General features: G+C 43.3%; 1 protein-coding gene across 1 annotated transcript in view; it reads left to right on the top strand.

Annotated features, from left to right (window-relative positions):
* The first annotated feature begins 550 nt into the window (after positions 1-550).
* CYTH3 (cytohesin 3) overlaps positions 551-20,360 on the top strand; it is a 104,900-nt gene continuing 85,090 nt past the window's right edge. The window contains exon 1 of the mRNA XM_066576264.1: positions 551-688. Coding sequence (XP_066432361.1) covers positions 670-688 — 19 coding nt within the window. The 5' untranslated portion in view covers positions 551-669. The remainder of the gene's footprint in view (positions 689-20,360) is intronic.

The raw sequence follows: 20,360 nt of genomic DNA, 5'->3' as shown, positions 1-20,360 counted from the left end.
TCTCTGCGTATTGTGCGCACATATGCAGTCATGTGAGTCCTGCCTAAAAATATAGGCTTACTATGCAAAAATAGTGGGGGGAAAAAATCTATATAAACTTGGTATCGCAGTAATCACGGTGATCTAGATAAATTATGCTACCTTTACCGAATGGAGAATGCCGTAAAGACAAAAGGCATGGTGGAATTTTTGGGGGAGAGGGTGTTCAATCTCCTTATCGGAAAAAAAAATATCATAAAGTTATATTATGCATTATATGTATTGCAAAGTGTCGCCGTTAAAAAAGATCCCTCGTATAACTTGGTACAATGCAAAAAAAATAAAAAATTAAAAAATAATATATATAAATATATATATATATACACATATACTCATCACTAAGGAGTTAAGTCGACTATAAACCCTAAAGCCACTACAGCTCACCACTCTGGCAGCCCTGATACTCTGTCGCGCTCTCTTATATACCCAGGAGTCACGTGACTTCCCCGCGTGAAGGGCGGCACTAGGGCTGGTCATGTGACGGTGGGCGGTGACGCAGTGAGGAGCTGCATCTGCTGTTGCAGTATCTCGGTGACTGTGAGTGAGGACGGTACGCGGAGCCGCGGCTGTGACCACACACCGTCTTGTCGCCGGTTCGCTTCTGCTTGTCCCTTATAGAAGTAAGCGGGAATGGAGGAAGACGGAGCCGGTGAGTAGCAGCCGCTGCTGGCAGCCTCCCTATATCTGTGTATGCGGCGGCAGAGCTGGTCGTGGAGGAGTTAAATGTCACCTCTGCGGCTCTTCTGCTCTGATACAATCCAGGACTGCTGCTGCACGGGGATGAAGTGGTTAATAGCCTGCTGCGCTCTGGGGGTCTCTGATGCATTAGGGGATTGCCATGTAAATAATAATGGAGCTATAGTAACCAGTGCACTGCTGGACATGTCATTATGTGCAGGCCTGTTTACACTGAACGACCCCCGAGTTCCATCCCCTCTATATATAATTGCACCAATTTTCAGACCCCCCCCTAAAAATTTCCAGATTTGCACTGATCAGCGGCATTTTATCGTAGCGGCTCCGAATGGCTCACAGATCTCTGCCGTATACAAGGGGTTAACGGCATTGCTTCTTGTAGTAATGGATGAATGTGCAGTGCAGGCCACCTCCACAGCAGTCACCGGCAAGGAACAGGTTAATGCTGATCCTTGCATTCCTGACTCGCTCCAGCAAGGACGTGGTTAATGGGTGCTCCGCTGTGAAATACTGCAGTTCCAGTGTATTGGTAAACGCTGTATATATGGGGACTGTACCCGACGGCGGCGGTGTCTTATTTACGGAGTCTGTTCCGTTTTTGGGCAGTTCAGGGGTTAAGTTTTCAGCGCTGATGATTTCTGATCTGGTTCTTTTGGTTTGACGACCTGTAAAGTTGTCCGCGTGTTCTTAGATTATGTAACGAAACGATTAAAAAATGATACACCTGTGTGTACTCGGGTATCGCCCTGTACCGTAGATCAAGCATGGGCGCGGGTGATGTCCTTGCAGATGGCGTTTGTATGTCTAGTGTGCGTATATTGGCATGTGCCACGTGCACAAGGGGCAGCCACGGCTCTCCGGCGCACATGTATGACTGCAGTACCTTACACTGTATATGCTATGTTTTTGCAAGGCTTGTCGTGCTCTGTCCAAAACCATCCATTCACGTATGGTAGTAGATTTTTGCGCAGCTTGTATCCTAGCAACACCAACATGTGCCCTTGTATGTACGAGGGAGATTGCAGCGTGGTGAATGCTCCAGCATGGAGTTCACTATCAATGAGCGCTCAGCAGTGATGCATAATGAGGCCGCCAATCTACAGGGGATTAAAGGGAATCTGTCACCGTGTTTGTGCAGCCCTCACTGAGACTAGCATAAGGTAGTGCCTGTCATACTGATTACAGTGATATGTCTGATGTATACATCTGTGCAGTACTTTGGGAGAAACTTGCATCTGACATGGAATTAGTCCTGCATATTCATGAGCTGCGGACTGGCCACACCCACCCATAATTGACAGCTCCCTATATGGATAGTAATAAGCAGAGAGCTGTCAATCATAAGCTAGGTGAATATAGCTAGCCTTCAGCTCATGAACATCCAGGACTACCTTAAGTAGTCCTATATGCATTTCTATACTGATCAAAGCCAAGTTTCTCCAAAACTACTGCACAGATCCGCATAGCAGATATATCCCTGTAATCGGCGTGACTCCCTACCTTATGCCGAGGGGTGCAATAAGATGGTGACAGTCTGTTTAATCAAATGTTCCTTATGGCATGATGCAAGCCAGGTATATACTGGAACAGACCCCGCTTTATAATGCCGTGTCAAGACTTTCCCCATTTAGGGTTGCATGGGGTGATATAAACCTGCTGCGTATTTTCTTTAGGGTTAATAGACTGGCTTCTCCAGGAATGGATTCCGTAATGTTATTCTACTAGGTGGGTGGCTGCAGCCCCCCAAACTCTGGCGGAGTCGGGAACGTAGCGTTCATGTCTCCATTCCTGAGACAGCACCCTGTCTGGCTGTAGAGTCTCTTGAAATGGATACTGGAACTTGGAGTCAAGGAAACTGTGTGTTATTTCTTTCCCCACCCTTGGCAATGTGTAATGAATGCCTGAGTTCTTTTTTTTTCTTCCTCTGTAGACTATAGTTGTGTGCAGGAAGGTCGCCTGTGTTTATACATGTCAGTAAAGGTCCATTGCATCGCTGTCAGTAAGGGACAATCTCTTTCATCTTGCACTGAACCCTGCAGAAGATCGCACAATGCTTTATTCCAGTCCCATGACAATAGGGTTTTGTCCTGATTCTTCTGTTTGGAGGAACAGCTGCGATGACAGTTGTTCTTCCCTTTAACCAGTCTGATGCTATCATTGCTCATACCTGAAGATCCTGCCAGTATAGATATGATGCCGGGTAGATGAGTTGTCTCTTCTAATCTGCGATGCTCATTAACTGCTTAGTAGTTCATCTCGCTACATTCTTTTTATTAAAGGAGGACTCCATAGCTCATCATCTTATGGGCTGGTTCTAGACTCTGCAGTTAAAGTTTGACTTGATTTCAAATGTGATGCTTCCAAAGATCAACTTATTCTTGGAGATTCCATGTTCCAGAGACTTATTGAGCTTAATGACTCTCTCTCTCCTTCTGGGATTTGGTGGGTTCACATCTCCTAGATCCTGGCAGATGTTGGAATACTTTTTGGAATTCCCCTTTATTTCCAGTTCTTGTGTCCTCAGTTCCCTGCAGGGTCTTTATTCCATCAGACCACGCTACATTCGTTCATGCTGTCACATTTTACAAGTGGTTTTGTTGAGTAAACTCAGAATAGTTTGTAGAGATGAGTCATTTTGAGTGACTTATTCCTTTTTTTTTTTTTTGGTATGTTTAATAATTTATTTTATTTTATTTTTCCTTCTCCATATATAGACAGAATCAAGAGCCCATCTTGGGTATCCGTGACTGATAGGTTTCTCATCCAAATACTACATAGTTTTGCCATGGATTCTTTATCTCTTCCACCTTCACCCCCGCATATGTACATGTTCTAGACTGCGTGTCTTGAAGACTTTGGTCACCCGTAACTTCATTTATGGACTTGGTGGACAAGTAGACCTCATGTGATTGGTCCACTGTGTCTGTATTTGTAGAAAGTAAAATAAAGTTCTCCTCTCAGGCTTTTACTGCTAACCTTTATTCTTGGGGACTTTGTCCAAATGTGCTCGCTGTCATGTGATATTTTGATGGCTTGTGGAGCAGTACAGTTTCTTGGGACATGTGATTGGTTAATAGCTAAGAAATGTTCTCTAATCTGCTGGATAATTCTTTAAAAAATGGTTGGGTTTGCCATATTTGGCTGTGGCAGAAGTTGTGGCCAATTTAGATTCTACCGGAAACCTTCAGGAACTAGTTGTTTTCCTCTATCAGTATGTTCCAAAGATGTGTGGCACTAAACGCTCAATAACAGGGTTTAAGGTTTACTTTTCCAAGGAGTTCATCTTCTTTTTCCGTGTAGCTAAGTGGTGGTATTGGATGTTTGTATGAAGACAGTCATTGTGTAGATTTTTGTAAGGTCGGCATGAATCAACTACTGTAGAGTTTCTAGGTCTGGTTGGCTATGTCAAGAGCACTCTAGATCAGTGTTTCCCAAATCTGGTCCTCCTGAACCCCAACTGGTCATGTTTTCAGGATATCCTATAGACAGAACACCTGCGGCAATGCCTGAGGTACTGACAGTAATGACATCACCTGTGCCATACTGGGGAAATCCTGGAAACATGACCTTTTGGGGGCGTAAAGACTGGGGTCGGGGAAGACTGATCTAGAAGACAATACTCATTTAAAGGGGTTGTACCAAAATTACAAGTTAATCCCTATCTAAAGGATAGCGGAAAATTTTATGTTTGGGGTCTTACCGGTGAGACCCCCTTTGATCCCAAGAACAGGAGTCCTCTGTCCCCCGCCCTCCTCACTGTGGGCTTACCGCATCACCCGCAGTGAGGAGGAGAATGAATAGCACCAAGGTCGTGAAAGTTAGCTGCTACTCCATTCATTTTCAATGGGACTGCCAGAATAGCTGACTAGCTCTGCCAGTGCTCCATTCATTCTGACGTTGCTGCACACATCCCTGCAGTTACGAGAAAAGGGGGACACAGGATCCCCATTCTTGGCAGTGAGACCCCCATCGCTTGGCAAGTCATCTCCTATCCTGGGGATAACTTGTAATTTTGGTACAACCCTTTAAAGGGTTTAGAAACCCTTTAGAAAACCCATTTTCTTAATTCCTACTAGGGAATTCTGTGTTAACAGAGGAAATAGCTATTAGATAGCTATCACTGATTAGATAGCTATCCCCTATCTTGTGGCTAAAGGGATAAAGAGCTTACTCCATGATAAGAATTGAAAATTGAATGCAGGATGGAGCACAGAGAAGGACCATCGACTTTGATCCCTTAAGTGACTGCGGTGGGTCAGTCCAAGTTCAGTTTCTTCAGTGGCCGTGTCTTAAAGGTGATAAGTTGTAGCTTTATCTCTTGAGTCCCGTTTTGATCAGTACTGGACAACTTCATCAGGAGTGAAGTAATCTTGTTACAAGAGGTTACCCTAATGACCATCATGAGGTCATCTGGACTGCTTCTTCTCACTCCTTGTTTACTCCTCCTCTGTTTACTGGAGAAGACAGTGTTTAGCAGGCAAAAACCAGGTTCTTCTTCAGTGATGTAAATCGACTCCATAACAAAAAAAAAAGCGCTCGTTCGGATAATTTTCCACACTTCCTGTTGATTCTCCTCAAGGCTCGCTGGAAGACTCTAGCCTCCCAGTCTTCATCTTTCTGAAAAAACGCAGATGACTTTTGTCTGGAGGAAAAGGATGTTTAAACTATTTGACCCCATAAATTCAGATATATTTTGGTAATGGTATAAATCTTAATAATAAAACGGACAATAAAGAAACTTGCCTATTTGGCCACCTGCGGAGCCCTTGGTGGGGACCCGTCTGTACGAGGCCGTACATGTGTTTTATTTTAAGGGAACGGGAAGGCTCCAGGGACCTGTAACATTTGTTTTAAGAAGGAAGTGGGCTGACCTGTTTGGTTGCCATGAAGTGAGACCATTATTATTTGTGTTTTGAGGAACATCTGCGTTCAATTTATTACATTGAATTTTCTAAATTCTTTCTTGCCACAAGTTGATAGTATACGAATCTATGAAGTTTTACTTTTTTTTTTTTTTTTTTCTCGTTGTTATAACTCCTGCTCGGATACAAAGTTACTTTTTTTTTTCTTGATCACTCATAGTTGGAGCGTACTTCCCAGTAATGAATGGGTGCTTCCTTTCCTTCAGCTCGAAGAAAATGATATGTTCTCAAGGTCTTTTTTATCGCAACGTTGAATATTTTGTTACATCTGTTTCTCTAGTTTTCATACATGATGTTTTTTCATTGTAGTTTTTATGTTGTGATGTAGAACAAGAACATTTTGAGACCAACAGTGGGCCCTTGTCCAGCTCTGCAGATTAAAATTTTTTTATTTTTTTTGGATTGAGTAAGAAAAAAAAATTAAATCCCTGGGTGATTACACACGAGATCACAGTGTATAATCTTTCATTCTGCAACTATGGTGACAGTCATAGTGGCGTACTGCATATGAGATGACACAAAGAGGAAATTGCTCTGAGGGGGAAAAAAAGCAAATATGTCTTTCTGAGTTTTCGCTTTATGAATACACTGGTATTATAAACCTGTTAGTGATATTTAACATTTTTTAAGGTTTATTTTAAAGGTTAGGCTTCTTCATGCTTTTTGAAAGCGACCCTCTTGTCCTAGAATCGGAGGGGAAATATTACCTGTCGCTCTCCCTTTCTGCTGCTATTCCTGGGCCCGTCTTCAGTCTTCCAATATGGTCGTAGCATTTTTCTGGCTGCCTGAAGTGCATTGTGTATTGGTAGTGTCTCAGGGCTCCTTCACATGGTCGTATGTACCTGCGCAAATTACACTGCTAATAGAGCCTATTGATTTCAATGGGTTTGTTCACATTTCCGTATTTTGCACGTGCATTTCCGTTGCACAAAAAAAAGCAGCATGCTCTATTTTTCTGCACATTTTGGCACCAAAGGTCCCCAAAGTAGTCAATAGAGGGTGCGCAAACTCATACGCTAGGAGGTGCGTAATACGCTACATAATTGGAAAAAGAACACATCTGGAATTAATTGGCCATTTCAAACGGTGCGTCTTGTTTGCTGCATGCAAATAAACGTGCCCTGTGGGTGGAAAAGATACAGTAAAATACGCCTATATGTGCGCAAGAAAAGCAGCATTCAATCTGCAAAAACAGCGCTGAGGTGCACAGGTGTGCATATGCTCGTATGCCCTTGGGGTCCTTTTTCGGGGAGCTAGAATTTGTTGGAACGAGTGACCGATGACTGTCATTTGCTTTAAAAAGCTGTCTGTTTAGGCAATAATAGTTTAAATGTTTGAGAGTCTTGACAATATTGGTAGACCAAAGATTGGGCGCAGGAAGCCGAGAACATCAGTACAAAGGGAATATTACTATTACCTTACCCTCCTGGTCTTCAGACAGATTTTGTCCCTGGGATCAGAGGGTTGCTTTAAAGCATCACTAAGGCCTCCTTCCCACGAGCGTGACGGGCTCCGCCGCGTAATATTCCGCAGTGAAGCCCGTCACGGCGCCCCCAAGAGACCCCATACTTACCAGCGGAAGATAGCGTGAAGACGCTTCCCCGCCCACCGCCGTCGCGTCATGTGACACGCCCACCGCGTCACATGACGCGGCCGGCCGTGTCACGTGACGCGCCGGTCGCGTCATATGACACGCGGCGGTAGGCGGGGAAGCGTTTTTTCATGCTATCTTCCGCTGGTTGCAGCGGGAGATAGCGTGAACGGACGGCTTCCATTGACTGCAATGGAAGCCGTCAGCACGTACACCCGCGGCAAATAGAACATGCTGCGGGTGAGGACGGGAGATTTCACGGTGCGTAATTCCGCGGTGGAATTACGCATCGTGAGCATTGTGCTATTAGGTTCAATAGAACCTAATAGCAGGGTGCAACGCAGCGGATTTACGCGGCGTAAATCCGTTCGTGGGAAGGAGGCCTAACTGTAGCCAATGTGATAAAATTAGCAAAACGTCCATGTACTTTATTTACCTAAAATTACCTAAAGTGCTTTTTTTTTCTTCACCCCATCTTGCGGTCCACTGTTTGCTCTGTTATTGACAATGGGTCTCTAGGACAGCAGAGCTGGTGATGGGTCATCAGTACTCTGCATACAGAGAAGGGGAGGGATGGACTCGCACACAAAGAGCTGCACTTAGAACTAAGGGTGAACTCTTCTGCTGTTTATATACATGTACACTGCATAATAATTCTGTAAACTCCTGCCTGATGTGTGTGTGTGTGTGTGTGTGTGTGTGTGTGTTAGGCATTTAGAAAGTAGGATCTCTGCAGGTATCTGTATACAGTCTATAGACACAGCACACATAGCAGGGCAGCAGCTCCCCCACCAGTTCTGAGAGGACTGCAAATCGGCTAGGCACCCTACATAGGGGACAATGGAGGATACAAGTCATATTGGCCAGAAAGAGGGTTATTCCTCATGTACACACAATGGTAAACTCCAGCACCAAAAGTAAAATTAAAACTTTTTATGCATTGTTTGCCAATAAAGCATGAAGTGTTTTCTTTTCGGTGCAGTAGTTTACCATTGTCACAGCTTGTTATAGCATATCCTTACTTGGGAACAAGCCCAGCATTTACTCCTCCTTGCATCGATCTCTGGGCTTGAACAAGTGACTGTGAGCTGATCTGGTTTTTCGTTTACCTGTACCTAGGGCTACACAGTGACTTTCGCCGTGTGACCAAAGATCACCATGTAGTCCTGTGATCTCCTGATCTGATTGAAGTTAATGTGGGCGGTGTTCTGACTCAACCTGCACTTCGCAAGAAGTCCAGAGAGGTTGGAGTTTTGTGATCTGCAGGCTGTGGCTACTTGGAACTTACAATGCCACCTGTATTGACTTGGCTGGATCACAGGGCTACATTGCGATAATGTTGTCCTCAATCGGGTGATTCCCTGCCGTGACCAAAGTCGAGAACGGCAGACTTTGGTATTAACACATGTATCCCCTATCACTCTTGTAAAATCGTGGGTGGTTGGAAGGATTTTTGCCCATGTTTCCGCCCTGTGCTAGACGAGCAAATGATAGAATACTTTTTGTTGTTGATTATGTATAAGATATGGTGGGTCACAGATTTTGGCCTGTCGGGTCTTAAGCAAGTAGTTTACAGGCACCATATAGAATCTGTACATAAGGTATACACTGCTCAGTTAGGAAGATCTCGCTCTACCACTGCTTTGCAGGGTCTTGCTGTATTCCCTCAGTGTAATCTGATGGTAGGAAAATATTCTGGAGGCGTACAAAGACCGAGAGACTGTTTTCCCCAAAGATGTGAGGCTTCGTGGAATATCAATGCTCTAATGTTATATAATGGTGCCTGCTGAGAGCAGATCATTGATAATGTGGCTACCGATCTGAATAGTCATTCAGCTCTTATTTCATCTGCTTTGGTATATACCCAAGGCCGGCTTCACATAAGCATATGTGTATTTGCAGAATGAACGATGCATTTTTTTGCGCACGCATCAGTATATTTTCCTTTTCGCGTCTACAAGGCATGTTCATTTGCACGTTGCTAAAGAATATGCACCAATTTGAAATGGCTAATTAGTCTGAAGTTCCAGATGTGCTCTTTTTCCTGCACAATTACATAGCGCTTCACGCATCTAGCATATTTTGCGTTCATTTGCGCAACCCCCATTGACTTCTGTGGGAACTTTGGCTAGGAAAATTAAGCATGCTGCAAACTGAGCCCTTATGCAGTTGTGAGTGCAGCCTATGGCTAACTTGACACGGGCGAGTGCGATATCGGACCGTGAATCATGACCCCGTATCGAACTCGCCAACATGCACTTTCCCTGCGCATGCAGGGCGTTTTTATCTCGCGGTGTGATTCTGCCTCCGGCCCCATTGAAAACAATGGGCGATGTGAGGGCACGCCCAAAAATAATACATGCTGCGATTTGATTCGGGGGAAAAAATCCCTCATGTATATGAACCGCACAAATCGGTTGTGTGAAAATGGCTTAACTTGTATTTTCTCGAAGAGGAAACCGTATAACTTTGTCATTTTTCTCTTGATTTTAGCACGGTGTATTTCTGGTCAAATAGGTGATTGCAATCACTCAATTAATTAAGCTCCTACGCTGTTGCCAGATTGACAATTGGTGTGTTCGCCGCTGACCTACATTCTTGGTATCTAGTCAGGAATTGCCTCCAGGCTCTTTGTACGCTGGAGGAGAGCACTGCCCTTGTTAGAAATGGGCAAACAATGGTGTCCCTGTCTGCTACTAATGCAAGAAGTGTGAAGCCACAAATGCCTGTTTATGTTTCTAGCCAACGGCGGGGAAATCTCACGAGTTGTGTTCCTCCGGATAATAAAATCTGAAAATATTGTCAGCTTAACGAAGTGGGACAAGGACACCCCACCTAAGCGGGCCGTGTCACATGATGTCTGCCATAGTTGCCAGCAGTCATTTGGGGCTCGAATTGAGAGGACACCCACAATGCATTTGAAATGTCACTTTTAACCAATTTCCAATGTGTATAGCCGCCTCTACAGTCTCCTTTTTGTAGAATCACTGACCTTGCTGTCTGCCCTTATGTTGTGCGTGACCTCGGAAAGGATTGGCTTTAATGGGTCACTGCACTCCTAATAGGACACGGCTCGGATGCAGTTCCTCCATAGACAATAGACCTTTATTGTCGCTTTTTTTTTCTCCTTTTTTCGTTTGATGTGATATAATATTACGGATCTGTGCCCTGGAAATTCGGTCACGTTGACATCTGTGTATGTAATGCTCCATGGAGTTACCAATGCTACACGTACAAAGAGGCGTAAAAGCTCGGAGTGAAATGGAGCGGAAAGAAAATAAGGGGTCAAAATCCATGGAAAGTTTATGGAAGTAAAAGCAAACCGAAATAATTATGGAACCTTTAGAGGTGTATTCCGATGGTGCAAATGAAACTAGAAAAAAAAAATCTGCTTCATGTGAATGAATGGCGTAAATTTTTACAGCCTTCAATAGAATGCTAAAATGGTGTAGATTTCTCCCAAATCTACAGCTAAATTATGCCATGTGAATGAAGCCTAAGTTATTTCTGCTCCATTCAGATTTTTCTGTGGATTTGCTGCCGATTCTACAGTGCAGAATTTTTCTGCGTTGTCCAGATGGAGTATTGAAAACAGCATCCACTTGTATCAGGCCGATATGAAATGTGTCCTAGTTTGCTCATGCATTTTAAGCTGGACTTACACGTGAGAAAAGTTGGTCAAACCCAGTGATTCCAGGCATGGCTGACTATCTCACATGTAAGGGGTCTCCCAACTGTTCCCATCAGGGGACAGAGTGACCGGGCATGTTGGATTTGAGCTGCTGCTTTCTCTCTCTGAATGAGCCTGCATTCTCTGCTATTGCATGTTCTTCTCTCTTGTAAGGCTTTATAACCAAAACTGGTTCCAATTTTGCCAAGAAAGCCTTAGGAAAATGTTCCCTTCCACTTTTGTGCTGATATTCAATACTTTTTTGATTTGAAGAGAAAAAAAAAAAGTGAATGAGGGCGGGTCTCCAGGGTCTCCAGACCGTCGTGTGCAAGGGGCCTTTAAATGGGTTTTCCTAAAAGTCTCAACAGATATAAAAATTCTCTTTCGGGGCCCTCTGTGATGTAGTGAACGCTTCGCCCCAGCTGCCAATGTAGAAGTTCCCATGTGTGTTGTATATGAAAGGAATGTGAATTATGGAAACTGCCAAGTGCTGCATGGAACTTTTATTAGTTCTGAAGCCAAAGTCCTTCAGTCGATGAGACCGAAACTAAAAGTTGAGTCCAGGCTTGGTAGATTAGCTGACGGGCAAAAGTCTATGGAGAAGTTCTACTGAATGGAGGTGAAGTTGATATGATTCATATTTGTGATTTATTTATGACCGATTCATCTGCCTGTTCAACCTATCAGGTAGGCGGATGTTGATCCACCTTGCCTCACACCTGTTTGACTTTGGGTTACCTGTGGAGGCAGCACTTGGGGAACCTCTGTTTTCACCCTTTGGGTGGAATATGTGCTTTGCTGCCGGGTGCCCTGGCCATTACTCATACAGATAGTTTCGCTGGTATGGCTACTGATGCTACACAGAGCCGAGGCGCAGTACCTAATGGTGTGAACTAGAGTGTAATAGCTCGGTAGGTGAAGGTCAGGGCTGGCAGCACAGATGCAGAACAAAGTCCAGGGAAAAGGTCAGGGCGGGCTGTGAGTAATGGGGTAGTCCAACTAACGGAGCTGAGATCAGAATAGTCGGGAGTTGGCATAGGAGTAAAAAAAAACAGAACGCACAAACTGAGGCTTTGTCACAATATCTAAGGTAGACCATTGCTCAAGCATCCTCCATAGGGGAAGGATGCCTAAAATAGCCAGAGGTGGAGCAGGATTGGCTGGGGACAGAACTAGGGAGCTGATAGTGGGAGTGCTGGTGAGACCAGGGAGTGGGTAATGGAAGTTGAGCATGGAGTGCCTATAAGGTGAGAGGGACGGCAGTGCTAGAATAATGGTAGGCTATATGAAATTAACATAACCTTTTGTGAGGGTGGTTGAGGGCACAAAGTTTGAGCAGGTATCTCCTTTAGTTAAAAAACAAACAAACAAACAAAAACAACTAGCACTCAAGCTGCTTTGTTTTGTGTTTATCAGGCTTGATCTGGCTTTTAGGTCATCTGTTATATTGGCATGCTCTGGGCATAGAAGCGGCTTGTTGTTGCTATATATCATGGTCAGTGGCTGCAGCTTTCTGACACATGATGTGAGCTTATGGGTAAACCATTCCTCTCCAGGTGACTGCACAGGTCACTGGAAGATTGAATAACTTTTCAGTCATTAGGAAAGTCGGAAGTTACTTCATGACCCTTCGACTTTTGTAGACTGACCCAAGGTCATACAGAACTGCGGGGTGTATTGTGGCCGTGATGTGACATTTGTGACGAACTTGTTGTAATGAAGACTCCAAAACTGGTCATAGACTTCAGATGGAAATCGATCTCATCTTTCTTTGGCTTTAGACCAAAGCAGTGGGTGGGAGATCTTTCTACATAGATGTACTTCAGTGCTAGATGACACTTTTGATTACCATCAGATTTGTTTTATGCAAAATTTTACTTTAAGGAGTTGTCGGGGTTTAGAAAGGATCTGTGTATGTCATTGGGGCTGAGCTGTAATACTAGATATCTATAAAGATAGTGTTACAGACTATAGACAGCTTGTAAAAGTCTGTAATATGTAAGAATGTCCTGTGTTACAGGGGTTATCCAGGTACAAATACTATGGATGACTTATCCTCAGGATGGCAAAGGCAAGGATATGTATGAGCAGCACACCTAAATAAATACCACTTTGCGTGGTGGTGGTGGGGGGGGGGGGGGGGCAAAAAACAAACTGGGTGATGAGGAGGTACTGGGTGAGATGATGTCGGATGGCCTCCATTGACTTCAATGTATGCGGTCCGTGTGGAATCCTGACAAAAATAGAACCTGCTGCCATTTTTATTTTTGTTCGTGGCAATCCCAATCGCAGTCATAGAAAGCAGGCATAGATGTGAAAGTGTCTTTATACTTCCTTTTCATGCTGGAACCACTTCTAGCTTTGGTGGAAAAAAAATGCATAAAAAACAAACTTTTTGAAATGCGCTTTCTATTTTCTCGCCCAACAGGCTGTTTTTGGTGGGCTTACGGAGTGTTCATCTAACTGGCAGTTGGTACAATATTCCTATCCAATAAATTCAGTCAGTACAACGGCACTAATGAGTGTATCCCAGGGCCGGTCACACTTCCGGTATCTATGCCGGTCTTTCCCTTTTTTAGCTTTGTCCACATGTGAGACTCTGAATGTTAAAGTAGCAGGACTACTTTTTAAATAATGGAGATTTTTCTTGCCAGCACTACCACCGTGCGTTTGTTTTAGTTCTGGTTTTAGGAGATGGAGAAGTATAGCGTGGAAACTGTGTGTGAAAGCGGCTTTACCCGACGTGTGACAGGATTGTAAAATGAAAACTATGATTGATGAAGGATGCAGCATCCAAGAAACTTTTTCTTTTGGCTTTGTTTTGATGTTCCCTATAAATCCTCCATTGTTTTCGCAGCACATGATCAGAATCCCTTTCACTAATGTGTCTCCAGGCCTTTCATGTTGTAGGTTTCCTTTGTGGTCTATAGACTTAATCTTCCTTTTCATGCATAATTATCTCTTTCTTTGAACATTTTATAGTAAGATCCCTTCCAAAAAGCAGAAACCGTTTTTAGAACATAACTTGGGTTTGTACACGTTTTTCACATCTTGTTGCTCCTTGCCTTAATATAGTAATTAATGCTTTTTAAATTAGCCTGGCGTTTTAAACTGTGAGTCACTGACTGTACATAAAAGTACCCCTGTGAATGGTTTTCAGCCTGCCACTTGCTGTGCACTATTCCTTTGGTGAGCTCAGTCTAATACATTATGGATGGAGACTAATGGCCGATTTTACACGTAACGATTATCTCTCAAAATTCGTTCCAATGAACGAAGTTGAGCGATAATCATTAATAATAAATACACAAATCGTTACTTGTTCGCGGTTTGTTAAGCTGACTTTTCAGTAATACATATTCAGAAATGTATCGTTGGCTTGTTGGCTGGACGTCCGGTGTAAACACTCCCTGGTCAGCACTTGATGTAGGAGGTGAAGCGCTGAGCGAGAAGCCCATGAGCCGGCGACAAGTCTTTCTGTATAAACGTTGTTAATGAGCGATGACAGCCTTAAGGCCGCATGTCCATGGGGCGGATTCCGAATACGGAAGCCGACAGCAGAATCCAATCCCCCTGCCCGCGGCTGAGGACGTTATTTTACCTGTGCGGATCCCATGCGGGTCTTCTGCTTCCTGCCTGAATCTTCTTTCTTCTTCACGGTGGATTTGTGTGCCGACACACTTGCGCAGTAGGAGTTTTTTCCCCCCCCAAACTCCTGCTTTCTTGCGGAATCCACAGCTTGTTGGCAGTGTCAGCTGCGGGTGGGCCATGGATCTGATGGCTTCCATTGACTTCGGTGGAAGCCATCCGTGCAGGATCCGCAATGAAATGGAGCATGCTGCAATTTTGTTTTCCGGATCAAAAGGTCCGCAAATCAAATGAAGATGGCCCATGTATCCGTACGGAGGCTTGATTTGCGGATCTTCTGAAAATCGGATCCGCCTGTGGACATGAGGCCTAAGGCCGCCTGCACACGAGCGGAAATTCCGCGGCGGGATTTCCCGTGGAATTTCCGCCGCTGGAAGCCTGTATTAACAAACGCAATCCTATGCAGACGGCCAGGCGAAATATCGCGCAGAAAACAAATCGCGGCATGCGCTATTTATGCTGTGCGAGCCCCGCACAGAAATGTCACGCGCGCCGGCTCCAGTCTGCGCATGCGCCGGCTGCTGGGCAAGCCGGCACATCAAACAGCTGGAGCTGGCGGGCGCGGGTGACTACGTGCTGGTCCCTGCAGGCGCTCGGGTCCCGCGGCGAGAATCCTCGCCGCCGGATCCAACCCGCCCATCTACAGTCTGTTCACACAGTGTGGTTAGATAACGGTAAAATGGCCTAATTTTGTTGTGCTTCAACCAGTTGATGAGTGGGGGAGCAGAAAGCCAAAGTCCTCACCAATCTGATACTGATGGTGTAGCCCAAGGGTAGACCATGAAGAGAGCCCCTTAATCAATATAATAAAAAAAAATCTGAAATGCTCCTTGTAAATGTTATCACATTAATGGTTTGTATTGCTTGCCCTTTGGGGTTATTTACGGACATGATGACTTGGTTGTTGGAAGAGGCCACACCAAAGTGAATGTGCTGATTATCTAGTACCACCCCACAAATCATAAATGGGAGGCTGGTTGGGGAAAAACTATTACAAAAGATAAAAATAAGTGCCTTTTTTAAACCAGACCATTTTTACGATTTTATAAAAGTTATTTTATGTGCCAATTTCAGCGTAAACGACTCTTCTTTTTTGGGGATCTCCAAGAAGGTTTTTTATTGTATCTGGCAAGAACGGCATTTCCTTTTATGCAGCGTGGTAGATTTAAATTTATTCATTATTCCCTTTGTTAATTGTAAGAATATTAGAAATGGAATTGCAAATCCTTAGTAGCTGTCCATAGTATTATCACAATCCTCCAGCAGCTTATACTTAGACTATATATTACATAACTGACATTTTTGCAAAGGTGGAGCTCCCCTTTAAGCATTTAACTATTGTGCCATTCTTGGCCTTTAGGACATTTTTGCCTCCTTGCATTCAATTATCCAGAACACTCTTTAATGCTAAATAGCAGTTAGAGACCTTGTTTTTTTTTCTTCTCTGGGTTGATTACTTCTTAGGAATCATTGGGTAAATAAATTGATACTTACTTTTATATGAACTTTTTGCTATGCATTCCGCTATAATACAAGCACTTTTGTCATTGTTCTTTTAATTTTATTTTACTGTGTTCACTGTTACAATTAGTAGAGGGTATAACTTCATTTTATGGGACAAGACTTGTGTAAGTTTATATAAATGTCTTGTGACTTTCAAATTACATTGTAAACAAGTTTTTGTGCGTTTTGTTCCATGTGACTTTTTAAAATTGTTTTTTGTTTCAATTTTTTGAATATAATGCTATCAAGCCCCATTCACATGAATGCTGGAGGCTCCATTTTGAGCAAGTCAGGTGGCCCCCATTCTAGTTTGAGTATTTCCATTGTTCATCTCCAAGGACTGGAGGCCTCAGCGCAGATGTCAGTGAGGCCTCAAAGGACTTCTAACAATGTTTTCTTTTAATGTACTGTTATGCACTTGTATGTTAGATAGGACCTAACAAATTGGTCAGCCTTGAGGTCCTTTATTGGGACTCATAAGGCCCATTTATACACAGCGATTATCACTCAAAAGATGTCTTTTGAGCGATAATCGTTTTGTGCATTACACGGCAAGATGATCACTCAAATGTTGAGCGATCACCTTGCGCTCCGAGCGGCGGATGCAGAAGACAAACGGGGCTTCTTGTCTTCTGCATCCAGCTGTTCTCTGCTCGGAGTGCCCGGCTGTTTTACAGCCGAGTGCTCCAAGCGGGGTATGAAGAACATAGCTGGACTGCTCTGTTCCTCATACGCCGCCTGTGTTCAGGGAATGGGATATAGCTGAAGCAATAGTGTCAGCTGTATCCCGCTGTGAATCCCTGATGGCTGATGGCTGAAAGACAACGATCAGCGATGGCTTAACGATAACTGCACGATGTCAGTACAGTTACATACAACGATTATCGCTCAAAAGACGGCTTTTGAGCTAATTTTGAGTGATAATTGTTGTCTAAACAGGCCTTTAGATCTCAGTCGTCTCCCTGAAATTGTAATGCTTTGGCTAATAGGAATAGGACAAAGGGAGTCTCTTGCCTTCATTTTTACACCGATCAAAACTGATCATGGGTGCCCCAGAGGTTGCACCATGATCAGCTGGGATTGGAGTTTTTCTAATTCAGGCCATTGGTGCAGGAGTGTGGTTGTCAATCACATCCTCTAACGATTGTACAAGTACAACTGCTGTAGCAGCGCGATCAGTGATGGTATGTATGTCACTTTGTATTAAGGGGTAGTTTTTATATTTTTGTTCTGTGCGCTCAGAATTGAGATGCTTGTGTCCCCCCGCCTGTCTATACCAATGTACTGTACATGGAGGGGGCTTACATACCTGGCTCTCGAGTCATTTGTCTCTATGCTGTCCAGCTAATAAGCTGAATCTCAACACATGGAAGTGATTTTCTTTTCTTGGCTGCATAAAATGTCTGCATATTCTGTGTTGAATCCTAATCAAGACTAAATCTCCGTCAAGTCCTAAGCAGTCTTTTGTGGGAAACATTCCATTTTTAGCCCCGATTCCAGTGGAAAAAGCTTTATCGAAGCACGCTGTGTGTTCTGTCCTAAATGAGAAGTGGTGCACATCATCAGGAAACCTACTGTGGGAGCGATAAACTAAACATACACATGCTGGATTACATTGTAATGAGCGCCGCTGTCGAAATGTGAGTTGAGTTGGCACCGTTCAAAATTTAAAGGGGCATTACAGTTTCGGCAAGGCAATTCATTGCATAATGAGAAGTTGCGCAGCTCTCTAATAGGCTTACTGCATCAATTGATTGCGGTTTAATAGATCTCTGCTTGCTGTTATCTAGTAGGAATCCTCATTCTATACTTTTAGTGATTAAAAACGAAATCTGTACTAGCCATGTGATGAACACCGATTCATGTCTGGTTGTAGGATAGTGATCAGAAATATGTCTTGTACCCGCTGAATTACCACCTGATAATGTTGGCTACTGAGGTGGGTTATTGGTTGCCCATGCCATCGCCCTACGGATGAGTGCTAACAGCCATTTGTCAGTTTTTTTTTTATGCAGTCATCTAAAGTGTTCCAGGTATCAGTAGTGAGAAATGCATGCTATAGCTTTTCGTTTGATGACTGGCACTTTGGGGGTTGATAATTGTTCTCATTGGTTCACGTTTTAAAAGGGCGTCATAAAGCGGGTGGAAATCTTGAGTTCTGCTCATTGTCCATTTGCAAAACCAGCTCTACATGGACTGATGTGCGTTCTTGTAATCTTCATCTTATTTGCTTACCGCCTAAAAGGCCCGTGGGCGGACTTGGCTCGTCACCGGGTCGTCTGTGCTCCATATGGCTTTGGTTATAATTTCTGACTTCATGCTGCGATGTTGTGGAGGCTTTAGCTCTGGACTTCTGAAGGTTGTGTTTTGACAAGTTTTTTTTAGACTTTTGAGTCTCTTTACAGAAAGTTACATTCCTTCAATGAACTTCATTTGTTAAGAAAAGGTCTGCCTGTATTATGTGATGGAGATTTATGTACACTGGGATGGTTTTTACATTTGTCCAGGCTAAGAATGCAAGGAATGAAGCGCCAGGGAATATGCATCAAATGCATTGATTAGCTCTTTGTACTCCGAGCAAATGTCAATATTAGAAATCTCTCGTCTTTGAGCCTTCTGACAAGGATACTGTTCGTTCCTTTACACTGTATTCATGTGGGGGAGTACGATTTCAGTCAGTTTAAAAAAAAAAGTTTGTGTTTTTTTTTTGGGGTTTTTTTTTTGTGTGGTGGTGTTGCTTTATTTTCTCTGTTAGTCTGTTATGCATTTTGTGATTATTTATTTTTCCCCACATGTATGATTTATGAGCGTTCTTTACTTCTGTTTTTCACGCTGATCTGAAATCTCTGGTTCTTTTTCATATGGTCCCCATAGTAACATGCATAAACAACTGATTGCACCCGCATGCACTCTTGTGGCGTACAAGTGTAATCCATTTTGTTTTAATGCTCCAATAGGAAATAAGGGGCAACTTTTGAACAAGAGTCACACAAAAATGGGACATGCAACAATTTTTCTAACTACGGCTATTGTTCCTAGTGAAAAATCGCATGTGTGAATTAGCTCATTCAGATGAATGGTTCCCCCCCCCCCCCCTTTTTTTTTTCCATGTGAGTTCTGGCATTGTTGATTTGGACAGAACTTGCTTGTGAGAATTGCCTGTGTGATTACAGCCTCGCGATTCTTATAATGTAGAACTAAGAGGTGCAGTTGTATCTTTTAAATGGACCATCCAAAGTGCTGATTCAGCACCTCAGGAAAAAATTAATCCAGCAATACGACTGGTTTCTATATATATATATATATATATATATATATATATATATATATATATATATATATATATATATATATATATATATATATATATATATATATATATATATATATATATATATATATATATATATATAATTATAGTGATATACTGTAATATACGTACAATTGATGCTTGACAGTGCCCATTCGTATCAGCTGCTCTCCAGAAACCGCATCTTAAACATTGACTTCTGAGGACCCAACCTGCTCCTGCTAGATTTACCTCTATGTACAGCCATACAGGCTGTCGATCACTGATGGCTCCGCCCATTGGACTGTTCAGCTCACAATGTGCGGAGATATAAATGAATAAAATACAAGTTATACTAAAGGTTTCCCCATAAAACTATATACAGTGTTTCCATGGAAACAAGACGTGTCTTTATATTAATTTTTGCTTCAAAAGAGGGGCTGGTCTTATTTTCGGGGGCCACCCTATTATATTTACCTAGCACAGCTGTTCCAGGTCCCTATCGCTGCTCTCCGGAGCTCCGACATGCTTCTTGTAGTCCTCAGCCGCCCACAGAAGATCACTTTCCTGGTTTCAGACGGAATTCTTTCTCGAACGCTACTCAGCCAATCAATGCAGCGCTCAATGAACCAATGCGATAGTTGTGACTGGTTCTTCAACTTCTGCTCTGTCAGTCAATGCAGCGATCAATAGACCAATCACAGCCATCGCCTTGTGGTGGCTAGACTTATGAATTGGCTGAGCCGTGACATTACCAAGCCTGCTAGGTAACGTATTCTTTTTTTTTTTTTATTAATTTTTTTCAGGATAGGCCTTATGTTTCAAGCCTTACTGAAAAATCATGGTAGGGCTTATTTTCAGGGTAGGCCTTTTCACGAAAACAGGGTATCAATCTGCTCAGCTCCTTCTGCTCTGTACCATAACGCCTGCAGTTTGGAATACATGTTCTAGATTACAGATTCCCTTTAAGCAGATGAACTCGCTGAGGGATCAAGCTAATCC

This window comes from Eleutherodactylus coqui, chromosome 8 (genome assembly GCF_035609145.1).
Source record: "Eleutherodactylus coqui strain aEleCoq1 chromosome 8, aEleCoq1.hap1, whole genome shotgun sequence".
In the NCBI taxonomy this organism is placed as follows: domain Eukaryota; kingdom Metazoa; phylum Chordata; class Amphibia; order Anura; family Eleutherodactylidae; genus Eleutherodactylus; species Eleutherodactylus coqui.
Note: the sequence above shows the minus strand (reverse complement) of the source record. Positions and strands in the feature narration are given on the sequence as shown.